We start from the raw sequence: 20,379 nt of genomic DNA on the forward strand, positions 1-20,379 counted from the left end.
GGGACGCAAAAAACAAGGGAGTTTTAAGAAAGACACTAGGGCGAGTAGATACGTAGAAAAAACACCTGATACAACTTGGGGGGCCAAGGGGAAGCGGAGACGAAAACGAGAAGAAAAATAAACCCAAACTCGGCGGCGAAGGAAAGGCTCCAGCCACGTCCGCAAATGCACTGGCCTCTTTAGAGGAAAGACTCCACGACGCATGGAAAGTTGCGCATGCATCCACATGCACATGCGCCGCGTCTAGTCCTGTATGGCATTCCGAGTCGCACCGTGAGGCCCTCCCTCGATTTCTTTGCCTTTTTGTGGGGATCTCGGGTGCTTCTGTATTGCCCTCATTCTTATCTGCGCGACTCTGCTGGGCCTCTGCGGGTTCAAGCTCCGTCGTGTGTCGCGCTGAAGCTCCTCTCAGGATTCTTTTCGCTCCTACGTCTCCGCGGTCATCTTTGCGTGCTTTGCTCCATACTTCTTTTTGCTCTCCTCGCGACCCGTTCAGTCAGCGTCGCGGGTCTTTTCAGCACGCGGCTTCTTCTCTTTTCACCACACACGCCCTGGCGTTCGGCCGCGTCTCCCCCCGCCGCAACGCCTCCGCGGGCATTTTTCTGCGCGGGCGCTCGGCGCGAGTCGCCCGCCTCTTCATTTTTCCGTCTCTTCGTCTTCGTTCTCCTCCTCCTCTTCGCCCGCGCTCGCTGGCGCCGCGCTGCGGCCTGCGCGGCTCCGCACCACAGACGCCCGCACGCCGCCGCCTTCCGCCGTCGCCCTGGGCTCCACCCTCTCGTCGTCGCCCTCCTCGCGCTCGTCGGACTCGCGTTCTGCGCCGGCCGCGCGCCGGCGCCGACCGCGCCCGAGCCCCGCCGCCGCAGCAGGGCCGACGGGCCCGAGGGGCCCGTCGGGCCCGACCGGAGGCTGTTTGCGCGGGCGCCCGCGCGGCCGCGGCGCGGCGCCGGCGAGCGCGGGCGAGGCGCCCGAGGCTGAGACGGCTGGCGTGTGGCGTTTGCTGCCACCGCCGGGGTCTTCGGCGCCCTGCGACAGGAACGCGTCGTCGTCGTCGCGCAGGCGCCGCTTGCGGCCGCGGCGCCCGGCGCGCGCAGAGGTCTCCCCGCCTCCCGCCGCCGGGGAGAGCGGCGCGCCCGAGGGGCCCGAGGGTGGGTCTGCGGATTTGTTCATTTCGCGTTTTCTGCGGCGCTGTTCTTGGCGTTCGATCTCGCGGACGAAGGCCTCTTCGAGCCCTTCTTCCCAGAGCTCGCCGTTTTCGAATTTCTCAATTAATTTCACGTATTTGGCGTCCGAAAGCGCGTCGCAGTACCGCACGCGACTCATGCAGCCGCGCTGGCGCCGCTTGCGCCGGCCGCCGAGCGCGCTGTCGTCGTCGTCTTCCTCCTCGGACTTGGCGTTCGCGACTTCCTCCTCTTCGTCCTCCACAATCCACGCGGGGAGTTCCGCGGCGGCAATCAGCCGCCCCGTCGCCTCGAGGAACTCCGAAACCGCCTCGCGCTTCGCTTCCTTCTTCTCTTCGTCTTCCTTCGCCTCAGAGACCACGGCCCCGTCCGCGCCTCGCGCGCTGGCCGCTTCGTCCCTCTCCTCGCGCGGCGCCGCGAGATCTGCCGCGGGCGTGTCGGCGGGCTTGTCGCCCGCGCCGTCTCCCTCCGCCGCCTCGCCGTCTCCCTCCGCCGCCTCGCCGTCTCCCTCCGCCTCCTCAGCCTCTTCGTCGTCCTCCTCGGCGCCGGAGGCCGAGGAAAACGAGTCCGCGCGGCGCGGGACAAGTGGCTTCTCGTCATCTTTCTCCTTCTCATCGTCCTCCCGTCCCCCGCCGCTCGCTGCCTCCTCCACTGCGGCAGCCAGCGCGGCGCCCGCGGCCTCCGCAGCCGCAGCCGCGCTTTCGAGGTCCTGGTCGCTCTCCAGGCGCATCTCTTCGAGCTTCTTCTTAAACAGTCCGCAGTCGTACTCGTCGAACCAGCGTTGCTCCTCCTCCGTCCGCGCCAAAATGCGATTCAGCTTCACATGCGAGAAAAAAACGCACAGATGCAGATAATAGACGTGTTGACTCACACACATACACAGAAATATTGAGACAGATATGTAGGCATATGTATATATATATATATTTGCATATATGCGTATGTGCATGTTGTTGTTATACGAGCATGAGAACGAAGAACTCGGGAAACGCATTCAAAAAATCGAGCCTGACAGAGGCAAGAGGCGACTGGGATGCCTGCATCGAAGGGTTTGCATTCCCAAGCCGACCTGCCTGCACACAAAGAGTCGCAAAAACATGCACGCGCGGGTACAAAAGAATGTCGAGATTCGCTACCTGAAGTGGCGTCGTCGCTGTGGTGTCGCCCGTGGCGCCCTTCCGCAGGAGCAGCAGAAGTCTAAGCTTCTCTTCTCGCAGCTCCGCGCTCGACTTGTTATCAAACATGCCCGCTTGAATGACCTAAAAAAAATTCAAAAAGGCGCAACAACAAGACGCTTCGGCGACGAAGCACGACGAGAAGATGAGCAAAGCGAGCGCTGTCTCTTGGGCGGACATTCGCGAGCACTCGAAAAGAGATCGTCTCTCTCTGATATCGTTCGCGCGACAGACGAAGCAAACGGCATCCCCCCAACCCTAGATGATACGCACAACGGCGCGGGACCCGTCTCTCTGCGCGCATCGACCCTTCCGCGTGAATCTCTGCGAATTACGATACACAAGAAGACGAAAGAAGCAGATGCTGCATGCAGCATCATAGACTTCCGTACTGCTGCGACTACCTCTCTAACTAGATGTTGAACGCTACCAAATGCGCAAGATGCAGAGACGCAGCGCGCGCAGGGAGCCGGCGCGCCGGCCTCAGGACTCAACTCTAACCCTAACCCCAGCGGAAGTCCGCTGACAACGACTCGAGCCTGTGGAGTCGGCGGAGCCACTTAACGACCCAGCAGGAGAAGCAAGCGCGAGGCGGCAGCCAGGCTAGGGACTTGCGCAAACTCTCACGCAAACTCACCATTTGATCAATCGACAGCTTTCGGTTCGCCTTCTCGAGGATGATCTCCTCAACCCCGCTGATGGTCACGAGACGAAACACTCTGCACACAGAAAAGAAAGTCGCGCTCTGCGACATCACCCCTTTATCTCTTGTTTTCCATCGCAGAAGCTCGCGTTTCCTACCCCGCCGACCCCTCCTTCTCGTCTCTCGAGTCCTGCAGTCTAAACCCGACAGGTCTTTCATGCTAATGCGACAAAAGTATTCCGCCTCCAGGGATTAAGAAAACCACACAGCCAGACCAGGCGTTCTTATTACCACATCACAAGAATCACAGACATCGCGTTGTTTGGCGCCTTCCACCTCTCAGTCTCTCTCGCGTCCGCTGCAGTCCCCGCTTGCCTCGTGGCACGTGCCCTCTTGCGCTGCTGAAGCCTCCTCTCTCTGCGGTTTCTCCGCATATTTTAAAATCTTTCTCCTTACTTGACTTGTTTCGTCTGTCCCAGACGATGCGCGCGGCACATGGCCTGCAGATCCTGGTGCGGATTGAAATCGCTGTCAAAGAGGATGACCGTGTCCGCAGCCTGCAGGTTCAGACCGAGCCCCCCAGCCCTACAAGCAACACACAGAAAAAATGGTTTAGCCCCGCAGTGAAAAAAGCACGAAGAACGCAAAGACAGCCGGGAAACACGCGCGCGCGGTCGCCGTCAGCCGCTCACCTCGTCGAAAGCATGAAGATCATCGTCTCGACTTCGGCGTTGTTGAACTCAGCCATGCGCTCCTTCCTGAGGAAAAGCGCAAAAGGGAGGCCGAAACTCATCCGTGCACGCGTCACGCAAAAGCCAAACGGCGAGAAGACGCCTGAAGTAAGAATGGAGACCAAACGAAAAGCGCGCATCTCGACCAAGGGGCGCCGAAAAAACGCAGCCTTGGAAGTTAGTCTTTCTTCACAGCGCTACCTTGCGAGCTACGCCAGCAAACAACGCCACGATTCACAGAGTGGATACAATCAGACATGCCAGTACATGAATATACTTGCATATGTAAAAATTTTCACATATTTTCGTATGTTTAATTATTTGTATGGATGAACACACACAGGGAAGTCAGCGGAGGGAGACAGACAGCGATAGAGATGTGACGGACATAGACAGTCAAACTAGAAACACACCCAGTCTCTCTGTTCCTTTGGTCATCTCCATGCTACTCCTACCGCTCATGGAGGCCGACGCTGCCGTCGAGGCGCGCGTATTTGTAGCCCCGAAGGTGCATGTACTCCGCCATCAGATCGAGGACCTGCGCACCCGTGCAAAACAAATTCTCGAGAATCGGAGAAAATAGGAACAAATCAGAGGAAAAACGCGCCTGTGTGGCGCTGCCGTCTCCAGGCAAGAGGCAGCCGCGACGTAGCTCTAACTCTGCAAATGCGCGGATAAAATTGCGTCTCTTCTAAGTGAAGACGGGACACATCAGCGGGCGCATGAAGAGACTGGAGGCGAGAAGGAGCGCCCGCAGAACGCGGCACAGCAGAGCAGGTACGCTGTTTCATGCATTACACGCAGTAAAACGACAAACGTGTCTGCCAAGCGGAGGAACCGCTGAAGGGCCTATGTGGACTTCATCTTTGGCAAGATGAGAGGTTGATAAAGTACCGACTCAAGAAGGCAGGGCGGTGAACAGCCCGCTCACATTTGAGTGACAGCACGCGCCCGCAGCGAAGAAAAATCCTTTTTCTCACCTGCGTCATCTGAGAGAAGATCAGTACTTTGTGTTTGAAGTGGAGGAGCTTGGGGAGCATGCGGTCGAGGCACTCGAATTTGCCGGCGACGCGAATCAAGTCTTCGTTCAAAAGATACTCGTCCACGAAGAGGTAAGGATGGTTCGCGATCTTTCGCAGCTGCATGAGTGTATTCTGGAAGCCGCGCTTCGTCACATTGCCAACGTGATCCACAGTCCTGGAACAAACACAAAACACAAAACAAACACACAAACTCGCTAGATACAAAGATATATATGCATATATATATATATATATATATATATATATACATGTATATTTACTTATTCATATATATGTGTAGATGTCTATGTTTATATATCTATCTATCGGTCTACCAATACATGTGTGTAAATATACGCAGAAATAGATGAATATATCGTATGTGTGCGAATCCCGCATGCACGGAGAGCGTCTTGTGTGCATTGCGTGCATGCACAGAGGCTGCATGCAGAAAAAATGTGTTTTCTTTACCTGAGTCCCTTTTCTTGGATTTGCTTGTAGACGGCCTTTTGCCACGCAGAAAGGGAGATTCGAACGAGGTATTCCTTTCGCTCCGGCATGTCTTTGAGAACGTCTTTCTTCACTCTTCGAAGCAGGAAAGGCCGCAGAACTGCATGCAGCCGGTTGATGATGAGAAGCCGCTCCTCCTCGTTCAGAAACGCGCTGCCGGCGCTCTCCGCGTCGTGACTCTCCACGGCCATGCCTTTGCCTTCAAACGGCTGACTGAACCACCTGAAAAGAAAGATGCGCACGCTTGCAGAACAGCTCTCGCGCATCCACGAATACAAACGCGTTCACACACGACGGCCCCACAGAAAGACGCCATATGGTGTGCCGTTACACTGTACAGATCACATGGCTTCGTACTTTGAGGGCATGCTAACGGCTAGAAGGGCAGTGTGTTTCAAACAAAGACGGATGCTTGGCCAAGAAGCTCCGGTCTGAACTATGTGGTAGATAGCCTCAACCCCTCCTATATACGCTTATCCTGACGAGGAGGTCGGACGGCGGCCTTTTGAGCATTCGCTCGCGCACAGATCAAACCCTGGACCGTTTGCAAATCCCTCCTAGGTCTGGAGACTGGTGTCCGCCTCCGCTGTGAGGTATGCAGTCGAATGTGAAAACAGGAAACCGAGATGAAATTCTTCAGCTGCTCCTCGCAGCCGCGACACAGGCACCGACAAGGCTCGCTTACTTCTCGAAGTCGCTGGCGCACGAGAAGATTTTTGGAAGAAGAAAGTTCAGAAGCGACCACAGTTCTGCCAAATTGTTTTGCAGCGGCGTGCCCGTGAGCAGCAGGCGATGCGTCGCGCGGAACTCGGAGACGCAGATGTGAAACTTTGACTTGCTGTTTTTCATCCGGTGACCTTCGTCCACAACGAGATGCTGAAAAAAAAACATCCAGACTGTTCTAGGCGCCGGTGCATCCTCGGCGAGGCGCGCCAAAAATTTCGGATTCGCAAAAGAAAAAAAACATTCCCTCGCCTCGATTCGACGTCGCGCATCGCAGAGAAGACACACACGCAAGTCCGGTCTCTCTGAAGAGCGTTTTTTTTAGGGCTTCCGTCTCATTCCTTTCAGCAATTCGCGTCTCACCCGCCAGTTAGGATAGGAGAGTCCGTGGCGCTCGCGCATCGCAAGGTCAAACGTCGTAATGCAGACGTTGAAGTCGCCCCGCCGCAGTTCCCGCTGCAGCTCGCGCCGCTCCAGCCGACCCCCCTAAAAAAGCGGATAATCCTCTCGGCGGCAGGTGCATTACCGTACAGGCGTTTCGTCACCTTCACACGCATATAGATAGCTAGATAGATATAGAAAGATAGGTATAGATAGAGATAGATAGAGATAGATAGAGATAGATATAGATATAGATATAGATAGATATAGATAGATATAGATAGATATAGATAGATATAGATAGATATAGATAGATATAGATAGATATACATAGATATAGATAGATATAGATATAGATAGATATAGATAGATAGATAGTTAGATACAAAGATAGATAGATAGATAGATAGATAGATAGATAGATAGATAGATAGATATAGATATAGCTATAGATATAGTTAATGATATAGACATATATATATATATATAGATATATAGATATAGATATTTGTACAAATCTGAGTATGAACAAATATATTTTTTGTAAATATATACCCGAATACGTATATATATATATATATATAAATTTGTAAACCTACGCAGATATATGCATATATGTACATAGGTATGATATATATATATATATATTTGTGCTTTTATGCATCTATATATGTGCGGATTCGAGCTGGCCTGCGGCGCGAGTCTCACTTTCAGTGCGATGATTTTCAGAGAGGGACACCAGTGACGGAATTCGTCCGTCCAGTTGGGCAGGGTGGAGAGCGGCACGATGATCAGGTGAGGTCCGGGATTGTTCTTGAATTCCTTCAAATATGCGAGCAAAGCAATCGTTTGAATCGTCTTGCCGAGTCCCATTTCGTCCGCTGAAAACAGAAAAAGAGACACAAAAATGGTACGCAAATGCCAGCCGACAGGCCGAACTCGAGAGAGGTCAACGCAGAGGCGCGGCGAAGCGTCACAGCCCAGAGAGGAGAGACAAATGCAGAGAGACACTCTGAGCAAAGACGAGATGGGCGCGGAGACATTCAGACGTAGACAGATAGATCGAGATACAGATCGATACAGATACAGATAGAGACAGATACAGACAGACACAGAGACATAGTCATAGCCATACCTATCCATACACATGAGTAAATAGAGATAAATAGGTGTTCGACTTATTCCATATATTTGGGCTATCATCTTCACTGCCCTTATGTTAGTATTCACTCGACCTATTCGTGTGAATTGGCTCTTGTGCGGACCTCGGACGCTGCCCCCGTGCGTTTCTCCTGCTACGGAAAACAGCGCGCAATATCCATCTTGTCTGCTCACCGAGGATTCCGTGCAGGTCGTTGTTGTAGAGGGACAGCATCCACGAGAGTCCCGCCATTTGGTAGGGCATGAGGTCTCCACCGATAAGAATCGACGGCTGTTTGACTTCTTCTCGCACCTGGTGCGACATCGCGTAGTACTGATCCTGCCCCAGCGCCCATGAGCCCGCGCCTTGCTCGGTCTTCTGCTTTTCTGTCTGCTCGGGCTTCTCTGCCTCCGCGCGACCTTCGCCCTTTTTCTCCGCGGCAGCCTCGCCTTCCTCTTCCAAGCTATCGGTCATCTTCCGCCGATCTTCGCTCCTGCAGGCACGCGAGTGCGCGAGGCCGGCGCAGCAGGACGTGCAGAAACGGAGGATCCGCGAAAAAAGGGCACCGAAAACCACAGGAGAAGAAGAGACCGAATAGAAAACACACCCTGTCTGCCTTCTGCTCGCCTCTCCATTGGCTTCTGTCTTCCTGCACTCCGGCCACCGCCGCCGAGGCAGTCCCTCGGCAGACATGAAAGCAGAGATGAGATTCAAGGTTGAACAAGATATAGACATAAATGACGATAGGGATATAAACAGATAGACAGATAGATAGATATGTATAGATACTGATATAGCTACGGATACAAATGGAGACGGAGACCAAGCGAGATATGGGTATATTGAAGTATGGAGATATGGACGCGTAGATATTGACGGATACGAAGAACGATATCGAGAAATCGCCGTCTTGGCGGACTTCCGCGCCTCTCATTCTGCGCTTGAGGTTTCGAACATTTTCTTTCACAAGGCGTCGCGCTCGGACCGCGACACGGAGGGGCGCTTCCCATGCATGCACATGAAGGTGCGCTCATATACAAATACAAAAATATGAATGTATATATGAACAGAAATGTTGCGGTTGGAGCTAGGTGATGTGTTTTGCGATCTGTCGAGAGTATTTGATCTTGTGCGACTTACAGTTGATGCTCCTTCGTGAGATCCTTCGTCGCGAGTTGTTGCGCGCGAACCTTGACAGAGAGGTCTGCCAAGAAGGCATCGGTCGCCGAGAGAAGTTCGCGGAGGCGCGCGTTTTTTGTGTCTTCCACCAACTTCATGTAACTCGCCATGTCGTTCTCTTTCAACAGCCGCATTCTAAAATGACAAAAGCGAAAAAACAAATCTCGCGCGGGGCTGAAAACGCGCAAACGCCACACGAAGAGGGCCGCTGCAGCTCCCACGGCAAACAGAGAGAGAAACAATGCAGCAGAGAGAAAACTGCCAATCCAGAGGCTCCATCAGTGTGAACCTATCTACAGCCACGCGCATGCATATATATATCCGGACTTATTCTGTCGAACGTGTATGTATATATATATATATATATGTGATGCCTCCACTCCATTCATGTGTCGATGTATACAGCTGGGCGAGTAGATGACGCGGCGAAGACGGGTTTCACGCCGAACAAGGGCGACGAAAGAGAAGCAAACGTGGATATCAAATCTCAACCTCACCTTTCCTTCTGTGCCTTCTCGCGCAGCTGCTGCTGCTTCTGTCTGATCGCCGCGACCTGAGCAGCCGTGGCGTTGACCACGCGCTTCCCCAGCGCTCTGCAGAAGCCCAGACAAAAAAAGAAATCCTCACACGAAGACATGACGGATACACACGCGGATCGACAAAAATGAAGAAGCGCCCGCGCGTCTGCGCGTCATCGGTGGGATAGGGAACTTCTCTCACAACAGACGGGAAAGAAAGAAAGCTGGGAAGAAAAAAAGCGTGGACTGGAAACATGAAGAGGAAAAAATTCGGATGGGGGGGGGGGGGGGGGGGGGGGGGGGGGGGGGGGGCTCCTCAAAGAGGCAGGCGGGAAGAGTGGCCGAAGGAGAGGAGGCGTTCGCCGGTGGAAAGGTGACCAGAGGTCCTTGGCCCTGCCGCTGCTTCCAGCGATGTTGAGCACACATCGAAAAGCAAAGCGACACCGACTAGGTCGCGAGTAGTTGAGTCGCAAGTAAACGCGCAGACACAAACACACGCATATATAGAATTGTGTGTGCATAGACACATACATCTGTATATATATATATATATATATATATATATATATATATATATATATGTATACATGTGTCTGTGCATGTCTCTATGTGTATATGGATGGGCAGGCACTTGAGATGGCAGTTACGAGTGCACGCGCAGCGACCTCTGTCGACTGCCTTGCGCGCTGCCGAATGCTTCGATCCAAATGCAGAGTTGCCTGAAGTCGCCTCACCGTTTTTCTCTCCATTCTTCGCGGAGCTCCGCGGAGCGAACCTGCGCGGCCGCTCGATGCCAGAGCTTTCGTTTCTGCTGCTGTTGACGCAGCGGCGGCTGAAGCGCTGGGCAGGGCCGCGCGTGGACTGCGGCGTAGACTTGCTGGACTGCCGACAGCGCGCGATTCCGAGCCTAAAGAATTAAAACAAAGACGTGTCTTGTGCGACTGCACGCTGGTTGCCACAGGGGCTGCGGCTCAAGCTTCTCTGCGTCTGCATACGTGTGAACGGAAGCTACGAAAAAAGGTCAAACACGAGAGCATTACCTTGATTGCGAGTTTTTGCAGCTGGCCGGCGGGGCCGCGGCTCAGCGCGCTCTCGCCGCCGTCGCCGAGGGCCTCGAAGAGCCCACAGCCCGATGCGGCAGGCCAGGCGACGGCGGATCGCGTCGCGAGTTTTCCGCGTCGACCCTCCTCCTCGTCGCGCTTGCCTTTCTTCTTCTCCGCGGGCGCGAACGCCCCCGTCGCGCCGCAGAAGCCGTAGCAGCAGCAGCCGCAGCAGCCGCAGGTCGCCCGCTCGCGGCTCGGCGGGAGCGTCGCGGACTCTGTGGCCTTCTGCTTCTGCGCTGCCGCGCCAGCTGGACTATGCGCGGCCTCCGCCGTCGCGTTCACCAGCCGCGAGGCGGCGGGGTGCTGGCGGCGACAGCAGGACGCGCAGGCGCAGAGACAGAGGAAGGCGCGTTCGTGCAAGGAGCGCGGCACCTGCGGTCGCAGGAGGAGCGACCCGCCCGGCGGAAGGAGAGACTGACGGCCTTCGGCAAGCACCGCCTCGCGGAGGCGCTCCTGGTAACGCGCCAGCGAGTGAAGACGACGCTCCAGTGCCGCTTGCTGAAGGCAAGGCAGAGCACAGCCGCTGACAGGAGTTACGCATTGAGAGGTGGGAGCGCTGGACGAGGCACTCGGCGCGAGACCGCCAGAAAACAGCAGAAAAGAAGAGAGAGAGTCCCTGAGTCGGGACGGAATTGAAGGCGCCTTCTAGGGTGCCGAGAGAGTGAATAAGACAAAAACTCCCAGCGCGTAACGCAACGAAGTACAAGTTGGGAAAGCAAAGTGGCGGGTGCCGTCGCGAACGGAGAGGAAAGTAGACTGCAGACAACGACGCGAGAGAGGAAAGAACAGATAAGCGGAGAAGCAGCTGGACGGAAAGGCTTCAATCCAAGAGGGAGAAAACGAGAGGAAGGCGTCAAGGGACAGAGACATCGACAGAGGTAGGAAGCAAAGAATATTTTGCCGAACAATCGCTAAAAGGACGGTGGCTCAAAAAATCGAATCCAAAGAAGAGACTGAAGCGCACCAAGAGGCAAGAATCGAGGGTGGGGTAATGTGACGGAGGGAGCCGCTTGGAAAGAGATGAATAAGGGCCTCACCATCCTCACAGACTCCGGCATGTAGCAAAACTGCTCGTAGAGATCCCGCTGTTTGCCATCCAGCAGTCCACTGCAGGCAGGAAACGGACAACGAAAGAAAAATTCGAGGTTTTTCCGCACTTTACTCCCTTCATGCGCTCTGTGATGAGACTCCCTCTCTGAATGGCTGATTCTCTCGTGTCATCGTCACACGGAGAAGCTCAAAAAAAAGAAAAGCTTCTCAGTGTCCTGCGCGACTTCACCGCATCCCTTCAGAAGGAAAGAACCTTTCGGGACGTAGTTGCAGCAAATCCAGAAACACGCTACACGTAGAGATCTGTGTGCAGCAGTGTAAAAAGCAGTTTCCGTCAGAGAGCAAGTTTGCCGATTCAGAAAGGCGCTCCCTCCCCTGTGTGTGTGGCGGAGCGTGCGTACTCGAGAAGCCTCTGTCGCTCTTCGAGCTGAGCAAAGGCCTCCTGGCGACTTCCTTCACGAATTTTCTGCCGAAGTTGCGCTAGGACCGGCTTGACGGCGCCGTCTTGGTCGGCGACCCATCTCCGTTTCTCTTTCTCCGGAAGCGCTCGGTGGATTCTCAGCAGAATCTCAGCGGGCGGCACGGCGCCCTGTTGCACGTAGCGCGCGGCGACCAGCTGGAGCCGCAACTGCTCGCGGATCTCCGCAGAGGACAGCGCTTCGGCCTCAGCATCCTCCACGCCAGGCGCCGCCGACGGCGCGGCCTGCTCAAACACGCGCTGGAAGGAGTCCTCCAGGCCTGAGACCGTCAAGGCATTCTCCTTGCCTGGGGCTGGCACGGCTGACGCGCCAGCCGGCGGAAGGTGGAGCGGCCGCGCGACGGGGGGGCGGCGCCGCGCAGCCGACGGCGCGCAGCCGAGGCCTCTGGCGGCGGAGAGGTCGGCAGGAGGCTCCGCATGAGTGTGAGTGTGCGCGAAGAAGGCACGCTGCGCCTGCAGAAAGTCGCGCACGGAGTGCGAGTCCGCTACCGGTCCCGGCGCGTCGAGCTGAGGCGGCGTCGGCTCGGGTGCCATCGGACCTGCGCCGTCGTCATCCATGGCAAGCGAGCCAAGGAGGCGCGGCTGGGCGGTGGCGGGCGTCAAGAAGAGCGACGAAAAGATGAGTCAGACACACGCTGCCGGCGAGTTCCGCACGGAAACATCCACCTATCCACGCGAAAAGGGAGGCTGTCGCGCCGAGACCGATCCACAAGAGTCTCAGAGATAGAGAAAGCGGCAGACAGAAAGAGGGAGGGAGAGGGGGAGGCTGAGTAGACAACAAAATCTGGTCCAGAGAAACGGAGCTGAAGAGGAATTTGAAGAGCCAACGAGAGAGAAAACGCAGACCACGCTGCGGAGAGAGCGGAAACAAGACATAAAACGAGGACCAAGAGATTCAGACGGGTCGAAAAAAGTCAGGCTGAGCCCCGAGCCAGAAAGAAATACGAAGCGAGGAGAATTGGTCGGCTCGTCCGCGCTCTTTGGCTTGGCGACTGTGCTGCAGGGACTTAGATTATTTTCCGGTAAGTATCGTAGTTGGAGACATGGGACGCAAAGGGAGAGAGACAATCATGCACTTTTTCACGATCGTGGTACGGTGACATACTTAGATGCTCTGCGAAGGCACAACAAACAGGAAAGCGTTACAGCAAGCACAGCCCTAGGGTACAGCTTTCTCAAAGGCACTACAGCATGCAATTGTCTTCGATGTGTCGTGTCCTCGGAGAGAAAACTCCGAAGTAGAGAACCCGATGCCTCCCTTGATGACAGGGCTGAGACAAACGGTGAAAGGCGAGGAAACGTGCCATTCACGTAGAGAGCACGGCGGAAAGGCAGCTGCGAAGACAGTGCTGACATGCCTGCCGCCGAAAAGCACCAGACGTAAAGAAAAACGGCGGAGTCGCCTCTCGTCGGCTCGCTATATTTATAGAAAATAGGTGGAGCATGAAAAGAAGGCGAGCCAGACGGGCACTGCGTGTTTTTTCCACCCCGCCTCTCGATTCTTTTTTTGCGGACAGCTGCATGCGCGAGAGCGACGGCAACGGGCTGCAAGACCTCCGCGTTTCCATTTGCGTAATTCATCCACGCCTCCACACGAGCGTTGCTCCGCAGAACTTTCTGAATCACTTCTGACGAGCGTACCGCGTGGACGAGGAGACGCACTGCCACGAGCGGAGTGCTTGCGGGATGCTTTATTGCTTCACCTGGTCTTTGGAGTCGGGAGACACGCGCCCGTCGTACACGACTGAGCCGAGAGGCCGAGACACACGAGCTGCCGTTTGCATCTCAGATCGAGACCGCCACTGATTCGCCCAAAGACGAGAGACCTGTTGTAGCTTTCCTAGACGCAGAATCTGTCGGTGTGCTCCAGTGCGTCTGTGTCGGAGTGCTTGCTTGGGCTTCAGGTAACCCGAAACGGCAGGTCCCGTGTAGAGCTGCCATCGCGTGTTTGCGATTGCTCGTCCAGCTCCGTCGCGCTTGATTCCGCATAACTGGTGCGTTGCACCGACACGTTGAATCGCGGCTCTCCAACACACGTATCCTGAGCGCTCCAAAAGACCAGTTACTGGTTGCCTCATGGCAACCGTACCTTTGCTGCGCAGGCGTTATGCTGAAGGTCAACAAAATAGGCTACTAGATTGTCAAAAGTGCAGCTCGGTCCGGTCTTCAGCCAAGTTCAGGGGTCATCGCCCGCCAACCACACCCTTGAAAGACAGCTTAACGCCACCACTCCTCCAAATTACAATGTGTACGGGTCGCCCATATTTCGAGAGTCGAGGACGGGCGTCGTTTCTGTCATCGGGGGCTCATGCCGGAAGAACAGTTTTCAATTGTTTGGAAACAACATTCCGTGTATACCCAGGAAGATTGATCTGCGGTTAGCTTGAGAAACGCCCTTTCTAGTTAGAGTCCGTGCTACTGAGTAGGCTCGTACGATATCAGTGTTCGCACACGCAGGAGGCTGCTGTAGAGCGTTTACCACAGCGTGCGACGATGCCGCTCATGGCTTAGTCAGAGCCGCTGAAACGGACTCAGCTGGACACTCGCGTTTCTGGAAGAATGCTTTGCGCACTCGCCCTACAGTGGACACCGCAATGTTATGAAGACTCGCAAAGGAATGAATCGCTGATCGCTTATGTAGAAAGCTGGGCGCGGCGGAGTGAAGATGGAAAAATGTTTACGGGGGACTACAATTGCTTCAACCCCATCGACATTTTTGGGAGCGGTTCCACAGCCTTGTAACGCTGCCTGGCATATACTACGTTTTTGGTTGCGTGTGTCAAAAGTGGACGTAAGTGTGCATTACGATTTCTAGCCTCTAGCACGCTGGATTCGAGCAGTCGCAGAGGCCGCGTAAAACATAGAGGGTACGGAAGTTCATAATTCCGTGCATCCCTGTCTCCAATGTTTCGCTGGTTTCGACATTCCTGGGTCAGTGTATTTCACATGCCGATTATCGAAGCACCACTGACACACAACATCGTGATACACGGTACGCGAACTGGGATCCTAGGGCCGGAACCAGAAAATGGATTCTCAACATAAGTTCGGTGGCGCGCTCGTCTTGACGGGGTGGAGCCGTCTGGCCGCCCTCTGTTGCCTGCTGTGTATTCTCTGCAGTCTGCCATTTCCGCAGTCCTGTTATTCTTCTAGTGGCGTTTCTGTGAGAAATGCATGGCCGTATTCCTTGCTGGAAGCGACCGCTGCAGAGCTCCGAGGTACCTCTTCTTCAGCACCGCCTGCATCAATGGAACACACGGATACCACATCCCACGGAACAAGAGAGTACTCCTCCGCAAAACTGGCAGAAAACACGAATACCGCAGTACCGGTAGACCACAGGGATCCCCAAGAAGAGCAAACAGCAGAGAAGACAACAGAAAACTCAGAAACAGTTGAGTCAGACGTACAAAAGGAAATCCATTCAGATGTGTCTTCCGCTGCAGAAGAGGGCACGCATGAAATCCCCGATGACCGCCCCTCCAAGGGACCAGGCCAGGAGGAGCTCACAGCACAGCATCCCCCGAGTTTGAGTCAAGAAGAGGATATCGACGATATCCAAGAGCGCGGAGAGACGCCACTTGAAGAATACGAGCAATGGGTTACGGCATATGATATCCCTGAGCAGCTGAGGAGGAGAATCGAAGGTGACGATCCCCTGTACTACAATCTTGTGATTGAAGAAAGGCTCTACTTGATGGAACCGCCAGTCGGCGCATATCGGGAACAAAGAGACGAGTCACCTGAAAGTGATGAGATATCTCCAGCAGAAGAACCTTCACACGTAGATTCTGCGGAACAGTATGCACAGAAGAACGGTGTGTATGCCATGTGTTACGCAAGGAACGAAGACGAGATCTGGCAGCGCTGTGCTGCGGCCAGCGAGGCTGCGGAAGGGGTCTACATTCAGATGCACGAAATGATGGACTTCGGACGTCTTGTGGATCCCGATGAGGTCGATCCATCTACAGTTACCGCCAGCCTTTCAGAAGATCACTATCAGAGGACCCTGCGCGACCTGGGGACGTCGTGGTTCGCAGCCATTAAGGAAATGAAGGCGGCGACAGGTCTTAGGGTAGCAGGCATTTGGTTCGGACCGCCCGACTTTGACAAGATCGATGCAGTCCTTAAGGAGAACCCGGGTGTCTTTGAAGGCGTGTATGTTGACTGGGAAGACGGAGTCGGAGCTTGTGTCGACAAGGTATGAGCAAACCACGCAACCTCTTCTGCACATGGAACCGCTTCGGCTTGCCTATGTATTTGTGAACAGTTGCCGCGTTCTTACGGGCTTATGTAGGCTATCGCCTCTGGAATTGTCGCCATGGCCTTGCTCGAATACAGACACCGTTGGAACTCTAGAGTTGTTCCGGCTACATACTGCTGACTGGTTCTCGATTCTTGTGTATTCAAGCCCATTTATCATCAATAGTGTAGCTGCTCTCACACCTCACCTGCGAGCCATGGCAGCTTCATGTGGTGGATCAGTGGGTATTCTACTCTTCGAACTACCGTCTGAGAATTCCCTGACAGTATGCGGGCTCTTTGCCTGTGAGACAGATAGAACGCCCACCAAGGACAACCACGAAGGGTGAACCCACTTGGTGGGCAGATAAGCCAGACTTCTTCTTCAGATATTACATGGGCGGTCAAGACGCGAGCACATGCCTGCTGCAAGACATGTCACCCTACTCGTTCGACAGCTACGTTCGCGCCGATCGCGGTAAGGAACGGCGGAATGTGAGCAGCTTTTACTCAAGGCGCGACCCAAACCGTCACTGCGATTCATGTGAACGCACACGGCGCTAAATGACGCATGGGCACACGAAAATAGTGTCTGTCATGTAGTCCACGTTGCCAACAGCCGTATTTAGTGCTTCATTGAACACACACTGTACTCAAAGATACGTTGTTGCCACAGTTCCTCTTGTCCCGTCGGGGTAAAAGGATGCAAGTTGCTGGGGCGATGTGTGTGCTGCTGTAGAAATGAAGATCCCGGAAGAGTGGGTGCCTAGTTTTCCATGCTTCGCTGGCCACCAAGGAAGGTGCTACCGGGCGTTCAGGGCTAACATCGCAGCCAGCTGCGACGCCGCACAACAAAGGTTCATTTTTGCACCTTACGAGAGGACTTCGGACAAACTTCTAACGATGTTCAGAGAAGGGTGCAAGGCTGTCGGATACGGTGTCCCTCCTCATGACGTTGTCCAGTTTGTTTGACGAGGCAATGAGCTTCTGTCGTGACCAAGTCGTGTAGTTAAGCCGCTGTCATATCAACAGCTTTCTTTATCCTGCCGTGATACATAAGCAACGCAAGTTCCCTCCGTCGTGGAGCAGTAGGTCCATTTCCAGCAGGTGTTCGAAAATCCGCGTGGCACAAGATTGTCAAGTAACTGCAACGGGCACATTTTCTGTCTCGTCGCGCCATCTCCTGTTTATGCGATGCCTGTGGGGTCTTCCATGGTTCTGCATTCTTGCACAATGCACAATACAGATGTTCGCTGACAAACTCTCGCGGATACACGCAAACGCCGCCGTGCGTCCACTCTTGGTTTACCCAAAGCGATATTGTTTAGCCCAACATACAGGCCGGTTCATGCCTGTTTAGAAAAGGAATTACTTGCTCGACGAAAGTAAGCTGCACGGGTTTTGGAGCAATGCGCACACCATTCAGGGATTTACATTGGTGGCTCACGGAGGCGCCGTCACTGCCAGCTGTGCTGGAGCGAAAACCAGTAAGAAGTTGCGCGTCATTTATCTGAGCGAATCTTTCTAGTTTTATTTCCTTGGGGTGGAAGCGTGCCACGGTTGTAGTTAATGTGCCCGACGAAATGTAACACATCCGTAACTCTTCAGACTGGAGAACTCTCCCCGCCACTTGTGCACAGTGGCCGCGATCCAGAACCGTATAACTCAAATCGACAGACATATACTACAAGGGGAACTTCTCCGAGTTTTGTTCCCGCGCCTTCACCAGCTCATATGGCCATTACAAGATCATGAGGCGGCAATGATTGACCGAGCCCTGCACACGTGTCATTTAGGAGAATTCGCATACTCTCGGAGGCCCTGTCGAACGGCGCAAAGACATATCGCTGCTTCTCGCTGCACGCATCCTCGGCGTATTTCGTAATGGCCCTGTAGCATCGTCCTTCGAAACCTCCAAAGCATGGGAATGTAAGGTTCCAACCAAATGGTGGCCTCAGTTCTGAGCGCGCAGCGAGCACAGGTCAGACCACATAATACGGGTCAGATCAAGCCGAGAAGGAAGGCGTAGGACGTAGGAAAACCAATATTGTTTCGTGAACATCTCGTACCGAAATAGACCTGTTTTACCGGTCAAGTGCTCGTGGTGTGCCAAAAAGAGCTGCTATTCTGTGCAATGCGAGCCCCGTAGCTAGTCTCGTGGTAGATGCATGCGGTGTGTTCGACGACACACGTTTCAAGCACGACGGGTAGACTATTTGCACGTATTAGCTGGGGAGTAGGTTCAGTATAGAGGGCGATATTGCACGACTGTGTATTGCTACGAGGAAGAACACTTGCCTCGGAGATTGTTGTAAACAAACGGCTCTGTTGTGTACGGCGTCCGGTCCGGTAGACGGCACACCTCGACGTCTTGTCCTCCAATGTAGTAACGCATAAAGAAAGTCTTTGGGTTCCACCAACTGTTTTGATGCCCATTCCGGCTGAAATGCGGTGGAGTTTTGAGCTGCATAACGGATACAAATACAAGGCGTAACCCGCTTTTCAAATGGGATGCGCGTAGATAAGAAAAATTGGATGGTTGATGCGGCGAATCAGCACGGCTCCGGTCGGATCACCCGAGTTAATATTTCTCTTCGCTGTCAGGAATATCCATACTTGCCGACTTTTTTCGACTGCTATGCAAGACAGGACCGAGCGCCAGCTGATACTCGTTCAGCGACAGAGCAGTATAAAGCAAGACTGCCTCTGTCTGCCGCAACGGGGGGCCGCTGTCGTGTCACATTTGGGCACACATACGTCAATTAGGCTACTCGGCTGAAATGGCGAACAAATCAACAAGCGAGATGTTCCTTTCTCGTTGCTTTACCTTGCTCATGCAAGCCCCTTTGCCAGAGTCCCAGTCCACAACGACGCCGTCAAACAGATTCGGGTAGTTGCGCATAATCCCGCTCATACGATCAAAATCTGGAGGCCCGAACCAGAGGCCACCCACACTGAGGCGGGTCCGATTCTTCAGTTCAGCGATAGTGTCGAACCAATCAGCAGAAAATTCTTGGCGTACAGACGTGTAATGCTCAGGGGAAAGCGAAACCTCCTGGACTGCAGGGTTTCCTATTTCGGCGTCATTATGACGACCGAAATCAGTCATATTCACGATTGGTATGTATACGCCGACTCCCAGGGTGGCAGCCTGACTGCATCGCTCGAGGATATCTGCTTGCGCGGTAGTGTAACAATAAGAGAACACTCCGTTACTTGAGTTGACGACAGGCAATGGCTTTTGCCCTTCGGATGGAACCAGCCCATTGCGATCCGGAGGGGGCTCGTCTGTTTCTCCACGGGCGTGTCTTTCCTCCATAAGCACGTAATCATAGTAATCAATGTTGGTTCCTGGTATAACGCGGCGATATTGATGAGGCAGGTAGTACTCGAAGTCGAACTCCGCGTCGTGATCTTCGTCTTCCCCATCGCCGGTGTCGGGAGTTTCTCCTTCGTCACCGTCTTGGTCACCTGTTCCTTCATCATTCCCTTCGTCAAGCGGTGATTCCGGTTGGCCGGAACGTCCTCCTTGGCTGGTACCTCCAAGAGGTGTATCCTCCTCCGTGCCTTCATTCACCTCATCCTGCTCTTCAAGAGTCGTCGGCAACACTCCGTTGCCACTTGTGTAGCGTGGGTCAATAGCTTCAACACCTTCTCGGGGGCGATCGAGCTTATTACCATCATCGTGGTCATCTGTCAATAGACTTGCGTCAGCGTTTCCCTGGTCAGCGTGTTGGGGGGGAAGCATCCCCTCTCGCGCCAATGGACCTTCAGACTCGTCGGCGGGTAGAATTGGCCCCAGTGAGGAGGCGCTCGCCAGCAGGACCGCAGACGCAGACGAGGTTTCGGCTGCGTGCACATTAATGAACAGAGAGAAGACGACCACGAGACTAACAGAGACAGCAAAACTCGACCGACGTGGTAGAAGCGGGTAACGGAGAACAGCAGTTCGCACTGCCCTCCTGCAGCTGCGCGTCTGTTTAATGATTCTCGTCATGACGTGTGGATGAGACTGAGCGGAAGGCACTGCCAATTTGCAAGAATCTTTTCGCCCCATATCGAGAGGAAACTGACGGGGCTTCCGCAGCTAGACACTTTCAGGCTCCCACTTTCTTGCTGTGAATCGGCTAAATGCAGAGAACCGTCGTAAGACCCTAGCTGGGCTACGTCGGTTGCTGCCGCAGTCGCAGCTCTTCGTTAGCTGTGCGGTAGTTTCTAGTTTGACACTCTGAGCAGTAAAGAGAGAAAATAGCCTAGCTAAACTGTGTGAGGACCGCCTCTCGACGATGACACAATTGTGAAAGC

General features: G+C 54.1%; 3 protein-coding genes across 3 annotated transcripts; 1 reads left to right on the top strand and 2 right to left on the bottom strand.

Moving 5' to 3' along the window:
• Positions 1-636: 636 nt before the first annotated feature.
• On the bottom strand, positions 637-12,390 carry BESB_043470 (putative SWI2/SNF2 Brahma-like; the record flags this gene model as incomplete). Its single annotated transcript, XM_029362798.1, has 18 exons — positions 637-1,995; positions 2,315-2,437; positions 2,991-3,072; positions 3,453-3,581; positions 3,689-3,754; positions 4,183-4,265; positions 4,708-4,924; positions 5,221-5,481; positions 5,945-6,135; positions 6,346-6,468; positions 7,072-7,244; positions 7,699-7,997; positions 8,645-8,818; positions 9,181-9,276; positions 9,936-10,108; positions 10,242-10,802; positions 11,342-11,411; positions 11,756-12,390. The coding sequence occupies 18 exons, from the start codon at positions 12,388-12,390 to the stop codon at positions 637-639; spliced, it is 4,815 nt and encodes a 1,604-aa protein (XP_029220164.1).
• Positions 12,391-14,860: 2,470 nt separating this feature from the next.
• BESB_043480 (uncharacterized protein) lies at positions 14,861-17,046 on the top strand (the record flags this gene model as incomplete). The annotated part of the gene is made up of 3 exons (XM_029362799.1): positions 14,861-16,033; positions 16,390-16,552; positions 16,814-17,046. The coding sequence occupies 3 exons, from the start codon at positions 14,861-14,863 to the stop codon at positions 17,044-17,046; spliced, it is 1,569 nt and encodes a 522-aa protein (XP_029220165.1).
• Positions 17,047-18,352: 1,306 nt separating this feature from the next.
• On the bottom strand, positions 18,353-20,071 carry BESB_043490 (uncharacterized protein; the record flags this gene model as incomplete). The annotated part of the gene is made up of 2 exons (XM_029362800.1): positions 18,353-18,538; positions 18,902-20,071. 2 exons carry the CDS (start codon positions 20,069-20,071, stop codon positions 18,353-18,355), a joined length of 1,356 nt encoding a protein of 451 aa, XP_029220166.1.
• Positions 20,072-20,379: the final 308 nt, after the last annotated feature.

Source organism: Besnoitia besnoiti, chromosome III (assembly GCF_002563875.1).
Source record: "Besnoitia besnoiti strain Bb-Ger1 chromosome III, whole genome shotgun sequence".
NCBI lineage: Eukaryota > Apicomplexa > Conoidasida > Eucoccidiorida > Sarcocystidae > Besnoitia > Besnoitia besnoiti.